We start from the raw sequence: 15,544 nt of genomic DNA on the forward strand, positions 1-15,544 counted from the left end.
GCACAGGGGACACTCTGACTCCTTGTCCCATGATCTGGTGGGTCCCTTCCAGCTCAGGATACTCTGTGGTTCAATGCATTCCAAAAGTAGGGCCCTTTCCCTGCAGGCAGTTTTGCCTCCTCAAAGCTCTGTGCCATGTGAGCTAATCAGTAAGTTTGCTGTTTCCTGGTTTTGTCTGTTTTACTGGTGGGCACACAAGGGTGTGGGGAGTTGGAAGCTTACCTGGGCTCCAGGGGAAAGAGGACAAGCTCATGAGGGCTGATGAGTCAGGAGCTGCCTCTGCCTGAAGTTCTGAGCAGGCAGTAAGTGGAAGAGGCAGAGAGGGTGCAGGTGGAGGGGTCACATGTGATGCCTATGCCTTTCTCCACTTCTGTGCCATGGAGATGGGAGGATGGTGGGCTGGATGGACCTTTGCTCTGAGCCAGTATGTCTCCTCTCCTGTTCTGAGGTGTATTTATAGGGCACTGTGCTAAGGAGGAGGTTCTGCTTTCTAAATTTGGGCCAGCTGGTGTCAAGTCTGGACTCCCACATAGTTCCCATATGATGCTGAGCAAGTTGTGTGGGCCCCATCCCCTTGGGTTGGGTAGGCACGTTGTAGGAGCCAGAACATCTCAATGCTTTTGAGGCTCTGGGTTTTGGCTCCCTTGGCTTCACTGACTCTGTAGGAGATGGAGAGCTGTCCCCAGGACAGCCAACAGCCAGCTGTGCCCAGCTGTGTGCCCAGGGTGGCTACATCTGGCTTGGTGGAACCCCACGAGCTCTGAAACCTGCCTTGCTTGTCTGGAACCTTTGTGTGTTCCCTGTGATCCATTTGGGATAAGGTGCTCTGTGCACCTGTGACCTCGGGAATCTCAAACTAAATGTTGGGCATCACTGTAATACAAATATTGAGCAGCCACCAGGTCCATTCTGCAGGTTGTCTGCCAGCCACAGAACTGCTGATCTCTTTAAATTATGAGCCCCACAGTTTGGGGCATGGACAAGGAAGAAGTTACTTATTGCCTTAAGAGTTCTCTTGCTGTCTGGTATTTAGGGAGAGATGAAGGAAATGAAGTTTCTGAGAGGAGCAGAGGAAAACACAGGAACAGATGAAGATGTTCAGCTTTTACCAGCAGGATTGAGTTCAGCAGTTCCTCTCCCTGGAGGATTTGCCCTCTGCATAGAGGCCAAGGGACTTTGCGGGGGGGTTGGTAGGCTTGGCTTTGATTCTTTCTCTTTCAGAGAGGATTCAAACCCACATTTTGTACAAAAATAGCTTGTTCCCTAAGGCTGGAACCCACAGGCTGCTGTGGTGAGGAGGAAGGCAGGGCTTTGGGGGAATGTGAGCCCAGGGAGCCAGAGTTCCCATGGGGATGCTGCAGGTTTGGCCCTCAGCCCTTCCTGCTGCTGCCTGAGAGCTCCAGCACAGCCCCCAGATCCTGGAGAAGAGGGAACAGCCCTGGGAGCACTGCCATGCCCTGCTGTGTGCCAGCTGAGCTCTGCCCACCCAGCCCTTGGCACTGCATTCATCCTGGCCCCAGGGCAGCCTCCTCTATCCACTGAGGTTCTCAGCTCCCAACAGAGCTGCTTCTCATGAGGAACAAGCAGGTCTGATCCTGCTTACACTGATAACATTGGGCAGAATCACTTGGATCTGCAAGGATTTTCTCCAGCTTAACTCATGTGATGTCTTGACCTGTTCTGCAAACCAAGTGTGTAGAGCAGTGTAGAGATGCAGGAAAAGCTCTGGTGGAATGATCCAGGCTTATTCTCTCGGCTCTCTGTGAGCAAGAGAGGGAGAAAGAATAATAGTTTCCCCCAGGAGTTGTCCTTCAGCATCTCAGGCAGCTCTAAAAACAGACCACTCAATCGGCTGCTGAAGAGGGGGGAAAAAATAGTGCAGGAGTCTGATTCATTCTGTGCCTGGATGAAAAGGAGTGTTGTTGTTGTTATTTTTACAGCAGGTAAAAATACCAGCACTTCATGTGTGTGGGGGGCTGTGGGTGTAGAGCAAAGCGGGGCCAGAACTCAGGGCTGGTGTTTGTCTTTCCCAGTGATTTCATCATTCACATTTTCCCACTGAAAAGCATTCCCTGGCTGTGTCACAGCAAAGAGCTTGTTGGGTTTGTCTGCATTATTCAGGGAATAATACAGGTGATTTACTCTGGTCTGTAACGTAGCATGGGGAAAAAAACCCCAGATGAAATAATTTGCATGAAATTTGCTTACATTATTTGATAAATATTACTCAGAAAGCTTTGTGGCTTGCAGTCCAGACTTGGCATGGCAGATAAGCACTCTGGTCTTTGGACAAGTGCAGGGACCCGGAATTCAATGGAAATGCTTCTGTTGAGAGGCACTGATGTGTGAAACTGCCTGAAATTAAACAGCTCCAGGAAACCTCATTTTATTTAGAGATGTAAAAATACCTCCAAACTCATATTTGGCTGTATAGATGTATTGAAAACTGTAAATATTCCAGCTGATGAGATGGGTGAAGGAGTCCCTGAGCACAGAAGCTGCACCTTTGGTGAGGGGTGTCCAGGGCTGAGAGCTTGGCTGCTCACTGAGAGCAAAATGCCGCTATTCCATATATAATTCCATGTAATCATTTGTGTTTCATTCCCTCCATCAAGAGGGGTTGGCTGGTTGCTAAAAATACCCTTGCAGCGATCTCAGCTGTGAATCAGGTAGGAATATTTATCTTCCCCTCTGACAGAGGGAAACAAACCCAAATGGAAGGCCCTGGTGGAGCTTTCTCCTGGCAGAGGGTGTTCCCACAGACCTTCAGGCTGTCAGAAAGCACCAGGAACAATAAGCCCTCTGGGAGCACAAGGGCAGCAGAGAAGATGAAGTGAAAGCCTTGGTGCTTGCCACTGCATCCCACAGGAAATTCTCCACAGCCCTTTTAAAGTCATTTGTACAAAATTCAATCCCATTCAGGGCAATTACTGTCAGGATGTCAAAGGAAGGAATTTAATAACATATTGGTAGCAAAGATTAGCTTTCTGTGTTCCCCCCTTTTCTGCCCCTGTGGCAGCACTTTTGTACCTTCCACTGCCATTTGGGGATGAAAAGCAGAGCAGGAGTTTGAAAGGCACAAAGAGGCCCTGAGGTCTGGAGCAGAGGGAGGTGATGCCACACAATCCAGTTGCTCAGGGTGGCACAGGATTCCTGCTCCTTTGGCATGTTGGCTTTGATAACTTCCACCCTGTTAATCTGAAGTGCCAGGAGTCTGGCTGATGATGCAATATTCATGACAGACCCTGCACTCCAGAGTACCCTCTCCTTTTGAAGTGCAGAGCTGGTTTGCCTTTCTATTTTGTGTCAGATTTCAGGATTACCTTTGGGCATTCTCGGAGTGCTCTGGTAAATAAATTAGTAAATAAACTAAACATCATTTTAGTGAAGACAATAGACTGAATTCCTCTCTTGCAGAGGCAGACACATAGAATTCAGTGACATTACTGACTGAAGAATTGGGCTCAATAAATGCTGGTTTGATAACAAAGCCTTTGAAATGTAGATTGACACATAAATGTGGAGATGAACCCAAATCTCTGCAGCCTTTCCAAGTCCCCTCTGGCGCCTGCACGGGGTGACATGATGGGCTCGTGGGTTGGGAGATGAGTGATATTTTTGTGGTGCTGCTGTGATTAAAAGGAAGATGCAGGAGATGGCAGCCAGCAACTCCTGCTTGGCAGCTGCTTGCTGGTGAAACCTTCCGTCTCATCCTTCCTCCCCCAGAGCAGAAATCAAGTGTGAGATGTGAAACTTCCATTCTACTTCTTCCCATGGCATGGAATGGGGGCTTTGGGAGGGCACTGGTGTTCATCCCTGCAGGCACTGGATGGAGTTTGGGTTTCCAAAGGGGTCTGAGAAGCTCCCAAAGCAAAGCCAGGGGCAAATCAGCCCCATCAACGACTCCCAAACAAACTTACCCTGTAAAAATGGTGTGTGTTCAGATCCAGGGAATGCTGACTCTGTGCTGGCAGCTTCACAGGGCATAAATATCTGCTGAGGCTCCACACTGGGGAGCCTTGAGTGCCTTCATTATTCCTAGAGTTGACTAACTCTGAGCTCAGACCCCTCAGCATCATGGAACGAGCCCCTCAGCAAAAGGTAACGTTGTCCTGTTCCTCTCATATTTAATCACTGAGAGTATTTTTAAGTTTTTCAATAGTGAATGCTGAAAGTTTGCTAAGGGGGGAAACAAATAAATCATCCTGTGGCCCTGTGTTTTGAGGAGCTGTGACAGTAAGAGACAAGATCAAATGTACTTGAGAGAGGGAAACTGAAAGTGTCCAGAGCTGCTGCTTTGTTTGGATGTTACCATTATTTCATTGCAAGGGGCAAAGTCCCAAAAGTGGAGCCTTGAATTTCATGCACTGTGTTACAAAGGCTTTAAAAAATAAAAGCAAACTCAGACAGTCAGTGATGCTGGTGAAGGGTCTGGAGCACAAGTCTTATGGGCAACTCAGAAAAGCCTCTCTTTGTAAAGGAGAATTAAGATTTCCCTTTAGGTTGGATCAGGGAGTAAAAGCCTCTTGTCCTGGTTGCTGGTGTCACTCCAAAAACCAGTGCTCTCATATTGGGATTGACAAACAATGTGGGGCATATGGACCATTAGCTCAGATACCACTCACTGGCAGATCTGCTGAGAAGAGACAGATGGGTAAACATCTTTACCAGGTCTGACTGCACTCTATACTGGGCTGATATTTACATTGCTATTTTTGCTTTCAAATGCCCTGTAATGTTTACCTTTTGTTCTGTTTTTTTTTTAACCTTGAATCCTTTTTTAAATATCTTGTGTTCATGGCTAGTCCTCTTGTAGAGCTGCTACTCTGATTCTCTGCTTGTCTTTTCTTCTCAACTCCATTCCCTTGCCTGTCAAGTCCTCCCTTTTCTTGGCTAATGTTTAATGTACTCAGAGCTTGCAAATGGTCTCTCTCCTTGCTTTGAGACATTGCAGTGTATGACCCAAATCTCCACGTACTTCTCTTGGTTTCACTTCAAGTTTTGAGATGGTCCTTTTGAAGGAGTTTCCCTTTAAGTTTGGAGAAGGTCTTTGTAAAGAAGTTTAAGTTTGGAGAAGGTCCATACTGAAAAAGTGAGTGTCATCCTTCCTGCAAGTCCTTCTGCCTCAGTGTTACTTGCAACACAGCATGGGCATAAAATGGAGAGGAAAAGTTCAGGAAAGACTTGGAGCTGGTCATGGCTATTTTCCTTCCTTCACAGGTCCCTCCTTGTGGAAGTGCTTAGCTGGGTTTGGTTGATTTGCTTGTCTTGTTTTATTCAGCCTGATACCTTCATGTGTAATTGAGGCTTCCTTCATCCCACCCTGTGCCTCACAGAGGCAAAGTACCTCGAATATCACTGACTTCCCATAATTACAGCTGATGGCTTTATTATCCAGGTTTTTCCAGAGCATCCCTGCCTGTCTGAGCCCTGGATATCCCAGTGTGCTGGTTGTTAGAAACATTCCACGTCTGGAAGGGAGGGAAATTGTTGTTCTGAACATGCAGCCTGTGTTTTAGCAGCAGCAGTGCTGAACAATCCTGCAAAGAGCTGGGATGCTTCACCCTCAGGGCAGGTGGATTCTGGGCTCCCTTGTGGGCAGCAGACATTTGGCCCCTCAGATCTCTGCAGAGGAAAGTTTATTCTTCAGCAGTGGCCTCTGGTTGTGAAGAGCAGTGAAAAAGTCACCTCCAATTCCAAAAAGATGCATCAGGAATGTCCCTAGTTTGTAAGATTCCTGCAAAGCCCCAAGTCTGGGAGGAATCTGAAGAGCCTGATTAACTCCAGGATGTCCTGACAAATGTTTCTGGAGTCATTTTGTGCCTGAAGAATAGTTGGGAAGCAGTGTGGGAAAGCTCTTCATTTCAGAGAGGGTGCATGGGGCTTTCTGCTTTGAATGTGCAACTGTTCTCTATGCAAGTTCTTGTGTATGAGTCTTGTAAATACCCTGAGGAGAGCGAGGGAAAGCTGCTCCATTATTGTGGAGACTCACTCAAAATATTTTCTTTCTTTCAGAGACTTGAAGATTGAAAATCTGCTGCTAGATGAAGACAACAATATCAAGCTTATTGGTATGAAATCACTTTGGCAATTCCAGTAATTAAAAGTGTTGGTTTTATAAAGAGAGTTTTTTGAGACTTCATAATCCTCCATGTGACAACTGCTAATGTTGCTGCAGAGGAGCTGGGAGGGTATAGATAGCAATCAAGCTGTTCCTGCCAGCATCCCTTGCAAAAAAGGATCCAAATAACTCAGTTGAACTGGGTATGGGAATAATCTTACATCTTTAAACCACAGCCTTCCTATTCAGATTGGGAACTTTGCAAAGAATTCAAGAATTGACACCCCAGAAGTCATTTATTTTGTTATCTTGATCACTTGCTGAGGGCTGGGCTCTGCCCCCATGTGTTTCTGCTGAAGTCAGTGGGAGTTGAGCACATTTTTAGCAGCTGGCAAAACTCGGTCCTATATTTGTGTTTGTTAAATTTGCTTCCAGCACCCAGTGTGAAAATGGTTTAGAGGGCTGTTAAAAAATAGAAAAGATCAGCCCTAGAGTCTTGCTTGTGTTTAGGTATCAGCTGTACGTGGTGCTTGATTCATTCAGGCTGTGCAGACGCTTTGCATTAATCACTGGAGGGTTCAGTCTCCCACTGCCTTGCATAACTCCCCTCAACGCTGATGTGGCCATTGAAAAGAAAATATTCCCTTCATAAAACAAGAGCCAAACATCTGTTTATGTTTATTTCTGTGCCTACACTTTTGCCTGCAGCAGAGTCTGGGCTTGCAGACTTAAAAACTCAACTGACTTTCTGCAAAAGGTTTTGTGGACTGAAAAGTGATGAGAAAAACTTGACACTCACTGTGGCATCTCCCAGCGAATGAGAGAGGAGGATGGTTAATGAAATCTGAAATGCTCAAATTTTACTTGGGGAACTCAGGTTTTGGAAGTTTTGCTCTTGGCTTTTAGTGTTTGTAGTAAATAAGCCATTTCTGGGAAAACAACAGCCAAGAGAACTCTGCCTCACCTCAGCCCCGGGTCAGGAGATACTGATAGGGCACCATGAATCATTCACCAGTGGTGATGGATCCCACCCATTACCTTGATTTAGCAGAGAAGTGAGACCAGATGGTTTGCAGTAGTGCTGAGTGACCCTCTGATGGATTCAAAGAACTTCTGTGACTTCCCAATTATTGAGAGTTTGGTTACACAACACTGGGACACCCCAGCCAAGGCCTGATCAGGTGACACAGTTAAACCCATGTGCCAAAACTAAAGTACTTCACCACTGGTGCTGCAGTTTCATTTGCTCTGGTTGCAGGGAAAGGTCTCCCTGCAGTGGGTGGTGTGGGGAGAAGAGAGAGGAGACAGTCTGAGCCCCTGTAGCCTCACTAGCATTGAAATACTGTCCTCAGCTCTGCAGCCTGATGTTTTGAGTGAAGCAGATTGCACACAGTATGTATTTTAAAACAAAGCAATTAAATCCCACCATCCAACTGGGTATGTTGGAGCAAAATAAAGGTAGTAGTGATTGTGCTGTAAGCAAACCCAGATTTAATGTCACAGCCAGCTCGTGCTGTGTCTCACCAGCAACGCTGGTCCTTGGAATGGCTGTGAAATGAGAAAAACCCACCGTAAAGAAAGAAGAGAAGGTGAAATGAAGATTTAAAATGTACCATGAAGTGACACTGAAAGTCCCTGCTTTTCAGCCTGGAGGCCCTTTCTTCACCCAGCTGCTCAGTGGCACCCTCATTCTGTTATTCTTTTAGCTATGTGACAAGGTGGTTTATATTGTACTCCTAGATATTCTTCTTAGAAAAATTCCCTCTGCGAGGACTTATTCTAAGCAGTCTGTTAATCAGACTGAAGGACATCAGGACTGGAAATGCTGGAAATATTTCACTTCTCTTCATCTACCACCTAGTGCCATGAGAAGCCACTCCCAGGCCACGCGAAGTCCTCGACGTCCTGCTGAGGCACCTGTGACACCCATCTCTTGGGCAGGAGCTGGGTGCTAAGGCTTCAGTTGGTGGCTCCTTCCCTGCCTGGCTGCCACAGCCCCAGGGATGGCTGCACATCCCTGGATTAGTGCTGATTCCCGCGGGCGTTGCAGAGGAGTTGCGCGCTGCGATACTTGGATAGCACCGACGGTGGGTGGGGGTGGTGGAGCTCCCATGTCATAATATTTACTTTGGAAAACCAAGGGTGGCCTTTGCTCTGAATTCTGTAATTGGCTGGGCTTACTGGGAGGGAGCCCAAGGCAGAGGCAGGAATAGCAGTGGAATTCCCAGTGCTGGTGGTCACACCATCCTTACACATCCTTGGGATCACGAGGTGCTGCCACAGTGTTAATAACAATACTCTCATTTCCAGGGCTGTGAAATCCCTGTCCTCAAGGTGCATTTGTTGGCACACATTCTGCATTTCAGCAGCACTAGGGCAAAGAAAGATAGAGCAGCTTGGATTGGATGAGTGAGCTGCAGGGAGTGACTCAGGTGTTTGTAATGGAAGTGGCAGGAGAAGGAAAGGCTGCCCTGGAATGTCCCTGGAGATCCCCTGCTGAAGAGGTTTGCACAGTGTCCCTGCAGTGCCCCTGCTGAAGGGGTTTGCACAGTGTCCCTGCAGTGCCCCTGCTGAAGGGGTTTGCACAGTGTCCCTGCAGTGCCCCTGCTGAAGGGGTTTGCACAGTGTCCCTGCAGTGCCCCTGCTGAAGGGGTTTGCACAGTGTCCCTGCAGTGCCCCTGCTGAAGGGGTTTGCACAGTGTCCCTGCAGTGCCCCTGCTGAAGGGGTTTGCACAGTGTCCCTGCAGTGCCCCTGCTGAAGGGGTTTGCACAGTGTCCCTGCAGTGCCCCTGCTGAAGGGGTTTGCACAGTGTCCCTGCAGTGCCCCTGCTGAAGGGGTTTGCACAGTGTCCCTGCAGTGCCCCTGCTGAAGGGGTTTGCAGCAGCCCAGAACAGCCCTTGGACACTTGGATTGAAAATCTTTATAGTACTGGCAAGGAATCTGGAGGTGGTAAAGCCCAGCAATGATCCTGTGGGGAGAGACCATTTCTGGGAGTCTTTAAAAAAGTGTTTTACAGTTTAAGTAATCTCGGGCCACAGCTAATGATGAATACGCTAATTAATAAATGGATCCTGGGAAGTATTTGTAGAAGCCCCAGGGATAATACACATCTAGCAGGGATGATTAAGCAGTGTCCAGAGACAATTGTTTTGCATCAGAGGCAAGGAAATTGTCTCGATTCTCCCTTCAGTTTTGACAGTGTTCTCCAGCAAAGCCCCTTGAGCCTGCTCAGATGTGCAGGGTGGTGATGCCTGTGCTTGTCTGGCTCACAGACACAGCCAGTGGAGTGGAAAGCTGTGCTGTCCTTTGGGCACTCAGGCTCACCCAGGCATTGCAACTGCATCTTTTTTGTGAGCATTTTTATATTTCTGCCTGGTTCTGTGAGGGAGTAAGGCTTGTGTGTGTCTGCCCTTTCATGCCTCGGGGGACTCCAGTCTGATTTCCCCTTCTGTGCTCTCCTAATTGCTTTTTCCCAAGCCAAGGCTGGCTTTGCCCTCCCCTGGCTGCACGTTGCCACCACCTACATCTGGCACCAACAGCCCCCTGCCTTTCCTTTCTTCTGAAGGGAAGTTCTGGCCAGGTGGGGGTTGGTCTCTTCTCCCAGGCACTCAGCAATAGGACAAGGGGGCACGATGGGCTCAAGCTCTGCCAGGGGAAATTGAAGTTGGAGATCAGAAGGCAATTCTTTGCAGAGAGAGTGCTCAGGCATTGGAATGGGCTGCCCAGAGAGGGGATGGATTCCCCATCCCTGGAGGTTTTTAAGGTGAGCTTGGCCGTGGCACTGAGTGCCATGATCTGGTAAAGGGACTGGAGTTGGACCAAGGGTTGGACTTGATGATCTCGGAGGTCTTTTCCAACCCACTCCATTCTATGATTCTTTCTAAGATCCTTCCCTAAGCCCAGGTCAGCTGCAGCCCCACCAGCACTGGGGCACAGGGGGCATTTTGGGCATACCCTTCTCGGCGTCACCCTGGCTTGGGCTGCCTGAGAGCCCTTGGGGAGCCTCAGCCTCCTCCTGCTGAGAGGCTTCCTCTTTTCTCCAGTGCCAGCCTTTGCCAGCCCCTTGTTACTATTGCCAGCAAAGAGTGGCAGGCACGCCCAAGGGCCAGAAAGACAATAATTCCAGGCAGAAGGCAGGGAGGGGGCAGCCAAGTCAAGACATTCCCCTTCTTGCCCCAAGACCTCCCTGTGTTATTTCAGAGCTGCCTTTCCAACCTTCTGTGTTTGCGCATTGGCACAGGAGGCCCAGCGAGTGCCCCCCTTTTTATTTAGAGGGAATACTGGGGCAGTCCTGCTCAAACCTGGCCTGTCCAGAGTATCCTGCAGCAGTGTGGAAGCCACAGCAGCCCTGGGTGGCCTTTTGCCCCATGCACATCACAGAGGCCTGGGACAAGCTCAGCTCTGGCTGTTGCCATCCCTTCCCAGTGAAATGCAGTTGCTTTGGGTATGAAATTGGTGGTTGTGCATATTCTAAGACTTGTTTTTATTGTTTGTGGAAATCCCTGGTTATTTAGCACCTCATAGAAACCAGTTATATGAAGTCTTTGCATGAGGTTGATTTTTTTTCCTTAGGCAGTTCATGGCTCTTGGAAAAAAGTGTTCTTTCTTTTTGACTTGCGTTCTAGCGCAGTTTGACTGTGCCTGTTCTTTCATAACTGTGTCTCTGTTCCTTTCACAGACTTCGGATTGAGCAACTGTGCAGGCATCCTGGGTTATTCTGATCCCTTCAGCACCCAATGTGGGAGCCCAGCATATGCAGCCCCTGAACTGCTGGCAAGGAAGAAATATGGGCCCAAAATAGACGTCTGGTCCATGTGAGTTCCTTCTCTGCTTTAGAATTGTTAATGCAGTGAGCAGGGGCACCTCCAACCCCATCAGGGTGCTCAGAGCCCCATCCAACCTGCCCCTGAGTGTGAGCAGAGGTGGGGCATCAACCCTGTGATAGCTGTCAGGTGTTAAGGTTGAAGTACAGTCTCTAAAAGCCAAGTTTTCCCTTGTTCCTGCTGATTTTGGTCTGTTTTTCCCCCAGTGGGGTGAACATGTATGCCATGCTAACAGGAACGTTGCCTTTCACCGTGGAGCCCTTCAGCTTGAGAGCCTTGTACCAGAAGATGGTGGACAAAGAGATGAACCCTTTTCCCACCCAGCTCTCCTCAGGTAATCAGACTTGTCCACAGGTGGGACCTGTCCACATCCAGTTGGGATGATTGTGGCTCATGCTGCCAATGTGTTTTGGGGAAAATCCTTCCTTTCATTTTAGCCTCCAAAAGAGCTGCAGGAGCTGCTGTAGCCAAACTCCTTTTGCTGTGACTTCTGAGTGTCACCTGCAGAGCCACCAAGCCTGGCTGTTTTGTGAGAGAAGGCACAGACCTGTAGGGTGATGGGTCAGTTTTGCAGGCTCAGAAGATTTTAGTGTACAGTATGGATGGACAAACAGGTTATTTTGGAATAACAGATTGCTGGGCATTATCAGGACTAGGATTGAGTGATGAACTGCCTCAAATGGCCTCACATTTATTCTGGAGTAATGACATGCACTCAGAAAGGTTTTTTTGGGCAGTGACCTGGGACAGCTATTGTGTGTTCACAGAGTGCAAATCTGTTGGTGTATTAGTATGAGAAATATTAATTCCTGCTCCAGAGTCGTGTCTCTAGGCAACAGAATCGTTTTTCAGCTTGTAGCAAGACCCCTGTCAGCATTTGGAACAGTTTGGCAGTTGGGTTTTATTTTCCTATGCCAAATTTGTTGTTTGTGGGGAGCTTCTGTCTCCTTCCCTGGCAGCCTCTGGGCACAGGACACAGGATAACACTGAAGGATGGATTGCAGGTGCCAAAACGGCAGCTAAGGAGCAAACCTTTGTTGCAGGGTGAGAGAGAAAGCCCTTGGGAGTTGTGGCACAGGATGAATTCTGCAAGCACAGATTTACCTGCGTGTGGAAGAAGTGGGTGGGTAAAGGTTTCCTCCCCCAGGTTATCCCTGGATAACCTGCTGTTCCTCCTTCACTCAGCCTGTGTGAGGGACACTCCTCCTGCCAGCAGCTCACACTGTGGCATGTTGGAAGGTGGAGGGTTTACAAGTGACCTGGCATTGTAACTTTCTATTTGGTTGTTTTGGTTGGGTTTTTTTTTTGTTTGTTTTCATTGGTTGGTTATTTTTTGTTTGGCTCTGTTTGTTTGTTTTGGGGGTTTTTTGTTTGTTTTTATGGTTTGGTTTTGGGTTCTTGTTTGGCTATTTTTTGTTGGTGTTATTTGTTTGGTTGGGTTTTTGCCGCCTGTTTGGTGCAATTGAGAGTGTTTGGAATTTCCATCCCGGAAACTTCCCATTAGGATTGATTTGCACAGAATGGCTGTTCTGATGTTCTGGCACACCCTTTAAAGCCCCACTGAGTAAATGAAAAGGAAGATTACCCTGAGTGCTTCCTGCTGCACCGATGTAGGTGCCAAGTGCTGTATCAATTGTAAAGTTACCTTTGAACTCAGAGACTTGCATGTCATAGTCAACATTTTCCAGGTTTGGCAAAAAATTGACCAAATTTGCCTCCCAGAGGGAGGTTTTTATCAATAAAGAGGAGTTGGATGATGCCTTTGCAGTGCCTTCCCAATCATTGATTTCCTTCATTTTCTTCAAGTGGGAGATTTCACTGACCTCCTGGGACAGCTCAAGGCTGAACCACCCAAGAAAGGTCTGTAGAAGGTCAGACCTTGGGTAGCAAAAAAAGATAATATTACTTTTGTTTGGCTCCATTTTCCTGCTTCATCCATCCTGCCACTTTATAATGGAGATCAGATTTTCTCCCCAGTGCCTCTGCAGCATTTGTGGCTCACTGCACTCTGCTCTCCAGGGAAAGCAGCATTTTGTTACCCTGTGAGAACTCTCAGCAGCTTGAGCTTGGAGAGGTGATGGCAGATTAATGGACTAGATTTAAACGTGTTAACCTTTACTCACTGTGAGCAAAGGTCCACCCAGTTGCTGGTCTGAGCCAGTGGCCTTGCACACTCGTCACACTGTGATTGAAGGTGACATTTGTTCTTGCCACCATTGGGCTCTGGGTCAGTGGGCAGAAACTCTGCTCTGTGCATTGTGGTGCTCTTTAACTTCTCATATTGATGGACTTTTCCTTTAATTGGGTTTTATTTGTCTCTGAATTCACATACAGAGTTTTTGCAGGACTCCTTTACTTGTTCAGTGCTTTTTCTTCCCATATTTGGTTACTGAACACACAGACCCACCATGGAAGGAGCCACTTTATGCCCAAGCATTAAACCCCTTTTTGTGTTAGCTGGAATGCTGGGTGAGCACCCAAAGCAGCCCGGGTAGCAACAGGGGAAGTTTGGAGCCACTGTTTGTTTTTCCCACTTGGGAAACATTTCCCATTAAGCTTCCTGACCAACACAGCCACCTGGTTATTGATTTTCAGGTGAGCAGAGTTCGGTTGCTCAGGAGGTTGGTGCTCCCTCTGCACACATTCCTTTTCTCCCTTCAATTTACCCCTTCTGTGTGCTCATGATCTTCCTCCTGGAACAGAGAAACTAAGTGGAGATGAGAAGAAAAGCCCTCACTCACTCCTGCCTGGTTTGAAGGAAGGATTTTCTCAGGTACTTGTGGAATGACCTCATTGCATTTTCTCCAGACTATTTTTAAGCAATCCCTGTGTCCGCAGTTATGAGCAGGCACAGCCTCCCAGAGGGAGCAGACACTCAGCTGGTTTGATCCATGTCAGAGAACATGTTTGCTCCCTGGGGGACTAGTTTTGTTGTCCCACAGCTGTGTGGCTGCTCTGGAAAAGGCTTCTCTCCTGCTCGTAGCATCTGACAGCTCCGACCAGCCAAACCCAGCAGAGTTCCTCATCCCCACCACATTTCTCAGGTCCAGGGGGGATCTTCTTTCCAGAATTAGTTTCTCCCAGTCTGAATCTGTTGATCTGTGGCTCTTCACAAGCTTCATGTAATTAATCTGCCTCTTGGCAATGGTGGGGGTGGTGAAGAAATGTTTTTAAGGACACATCAGATTTGGGGGCAGAGTGTGTTGGTTTGGGAAGGGGTGGTTTGTTTTGCTGGGCACCCATGGGGTGTGTGTGGTTTCCTACCCTGAGAGAAGGGAATTACTGCAGTGAGAGCAGAGGAAATGGGACCAAACAAGGGGTTTGTTGTTTGCTGTTATGGGGTTTCTGTGCCCAGGAGGATGAGGAGGGGGCACGGCAGGCACATAGAGCAGCTCACAGCAAGGTCATGAACTTGGATAAAGACTTTTCCTGCAGTTTTGTTGTGCAGGGAAATAACAACAATGTTGGGTAATATTGGAATGTCACTGAAAACTGAAGATTCAGCATCTGAGAGCAAAGTGAAAATTAATTTTATGGTACTCTTTTAATTTGGCTAAAACCTGCAGGTTGGGTGGAAGCCAGGAGAGAATTTGTCCTTGTAATGTCCAAGGGAGCCAAATTTGCCTCCACTGCCCCCTGGTCCATCTCCCTCTACGTCAAACACAGTGATTTGTGTCTCACCTGCCTCTTGTCCTCATGTGGAAACCAAGTGTTGGCTCACCTGCTCCGACACTTCAAACAAGCTCTGAGACAAACCCCCTCTTTTTCTCCTCTCCTTTATGACTCCATAAATCATTGTGACTCTAAACCATTGTTTATTTTACTCACTAATCCCTTATCATTTCCTCAAGGACATGGAGCACACTGTGAAGAGAAGGTTCCCTTTGGGTTCCCTCCTGGTCAAGCTGCACCTGCCGAGCTCAGGGCTGTGTCACTCCTGTAGCAGATGGCACAGCAATTGGTTGGCATTTCTCCTTGCTTTCCCCACAGCTGCCATAAACTTCCTGAGATCCCTGCTGGAGCCAGACCCTGCCAAGAGACCCAACATCCAGCAGGCCCTGGCAAACCGGTGGCTCAACGAGAATTACCCTGGCAGAGCTCCACCAAACGTCACCTACCCCAACAGGTATCGTGGGGAAGGGGGAGCAGAGCCTGCCAGGGGTCTGTGCACTGTGTGGGGGAAACTGGGAGCAGCTCTGGTGCCTCAGTTCCACCCATGGGACACCATCCCAGTGCCTCTGCTGGAATGGATTTGTGACTCCATCAGAAAAGGTGTTGGGGTTGGCCATTGAGCAAGTGCAGTCTGGGATGGGCAAACCCAATACCTTGAATTAGAAGCTGGCAGGGTGGTCTGGGGTTGCCATCATGGGAATAATTGGCTCCAGATGTGGGAATGGGAGTATGTGACAGGCAGTTCTCATCTTCTCCCTGTTGTTCAGTGAAGGCCATGCTGCTTTTCCAGCCTGTTTGTGGAGTATCCCTGAGGCTCTGGGCATCAAGTGAAAAGAAAGGTCAGAGTTACATGATCTTGCCTAGTTGTTCATCTTGAACTCTTGCTGAATACACAACTAAGTGCAAGGAGAGAACAAATCTCATAGTCAAGGCAAAAAGAAGAAGAAGAAGGAGACATTCTCGTGGTCCACTTGGGTTAGAAATAAA

At 48.1% G+C, this 15,544-nt stretch overlaps 1 protein-coding gene across 2 annotated transcripts in view; it reads left to right on the forward strand.

The window, feature by feature from the left end:
• Window positions 1–15,544, forward strand: part of HUNK (hormonally up-regulated Neu-associated kinase) — a 45,318-nt gene that overhangs the window by 15,063 nt on the left and 14,711 nt on the right. For both annotated transcript variants that reach the window (XM_071573203.1, XM_071573213.1), the window contains 4 exons: window positions 6,016–6,071; window positions 10,741–10,876; window positions 11,092–11,219; window positions 14,876–15,011. In XM_071573203.1, coding sequence (XP_071429304.1) covers window positions 6,016–6,071; window positions 10,741–10,876; window positions 11,092–11,219; window positions 14,876–15,011 — 456 coding nt within the window. The remainder of the gene's footprint in view (window positions 1–6,015; window positions 6,072–10,740; window positions 10,877–11,091; window positions 11,220–14,875; window positions 15,012–15,544) is intronic.

The sequence above is a fragment of the Pithys albifrons genome, chromosome 1, assembly GCF_047495875.1.
Source record: "Pithys albifrons albifrons isolate INPA30051 chromosome 1, PitAlb_v1, whole genome shotgun sequence".
Taxonomy (NCBI): Eukaryota; Metazoa; Chordata; class Aves; order Passeriformes; family Thamnophilidae; genus Pithys; species Pithys albifrons.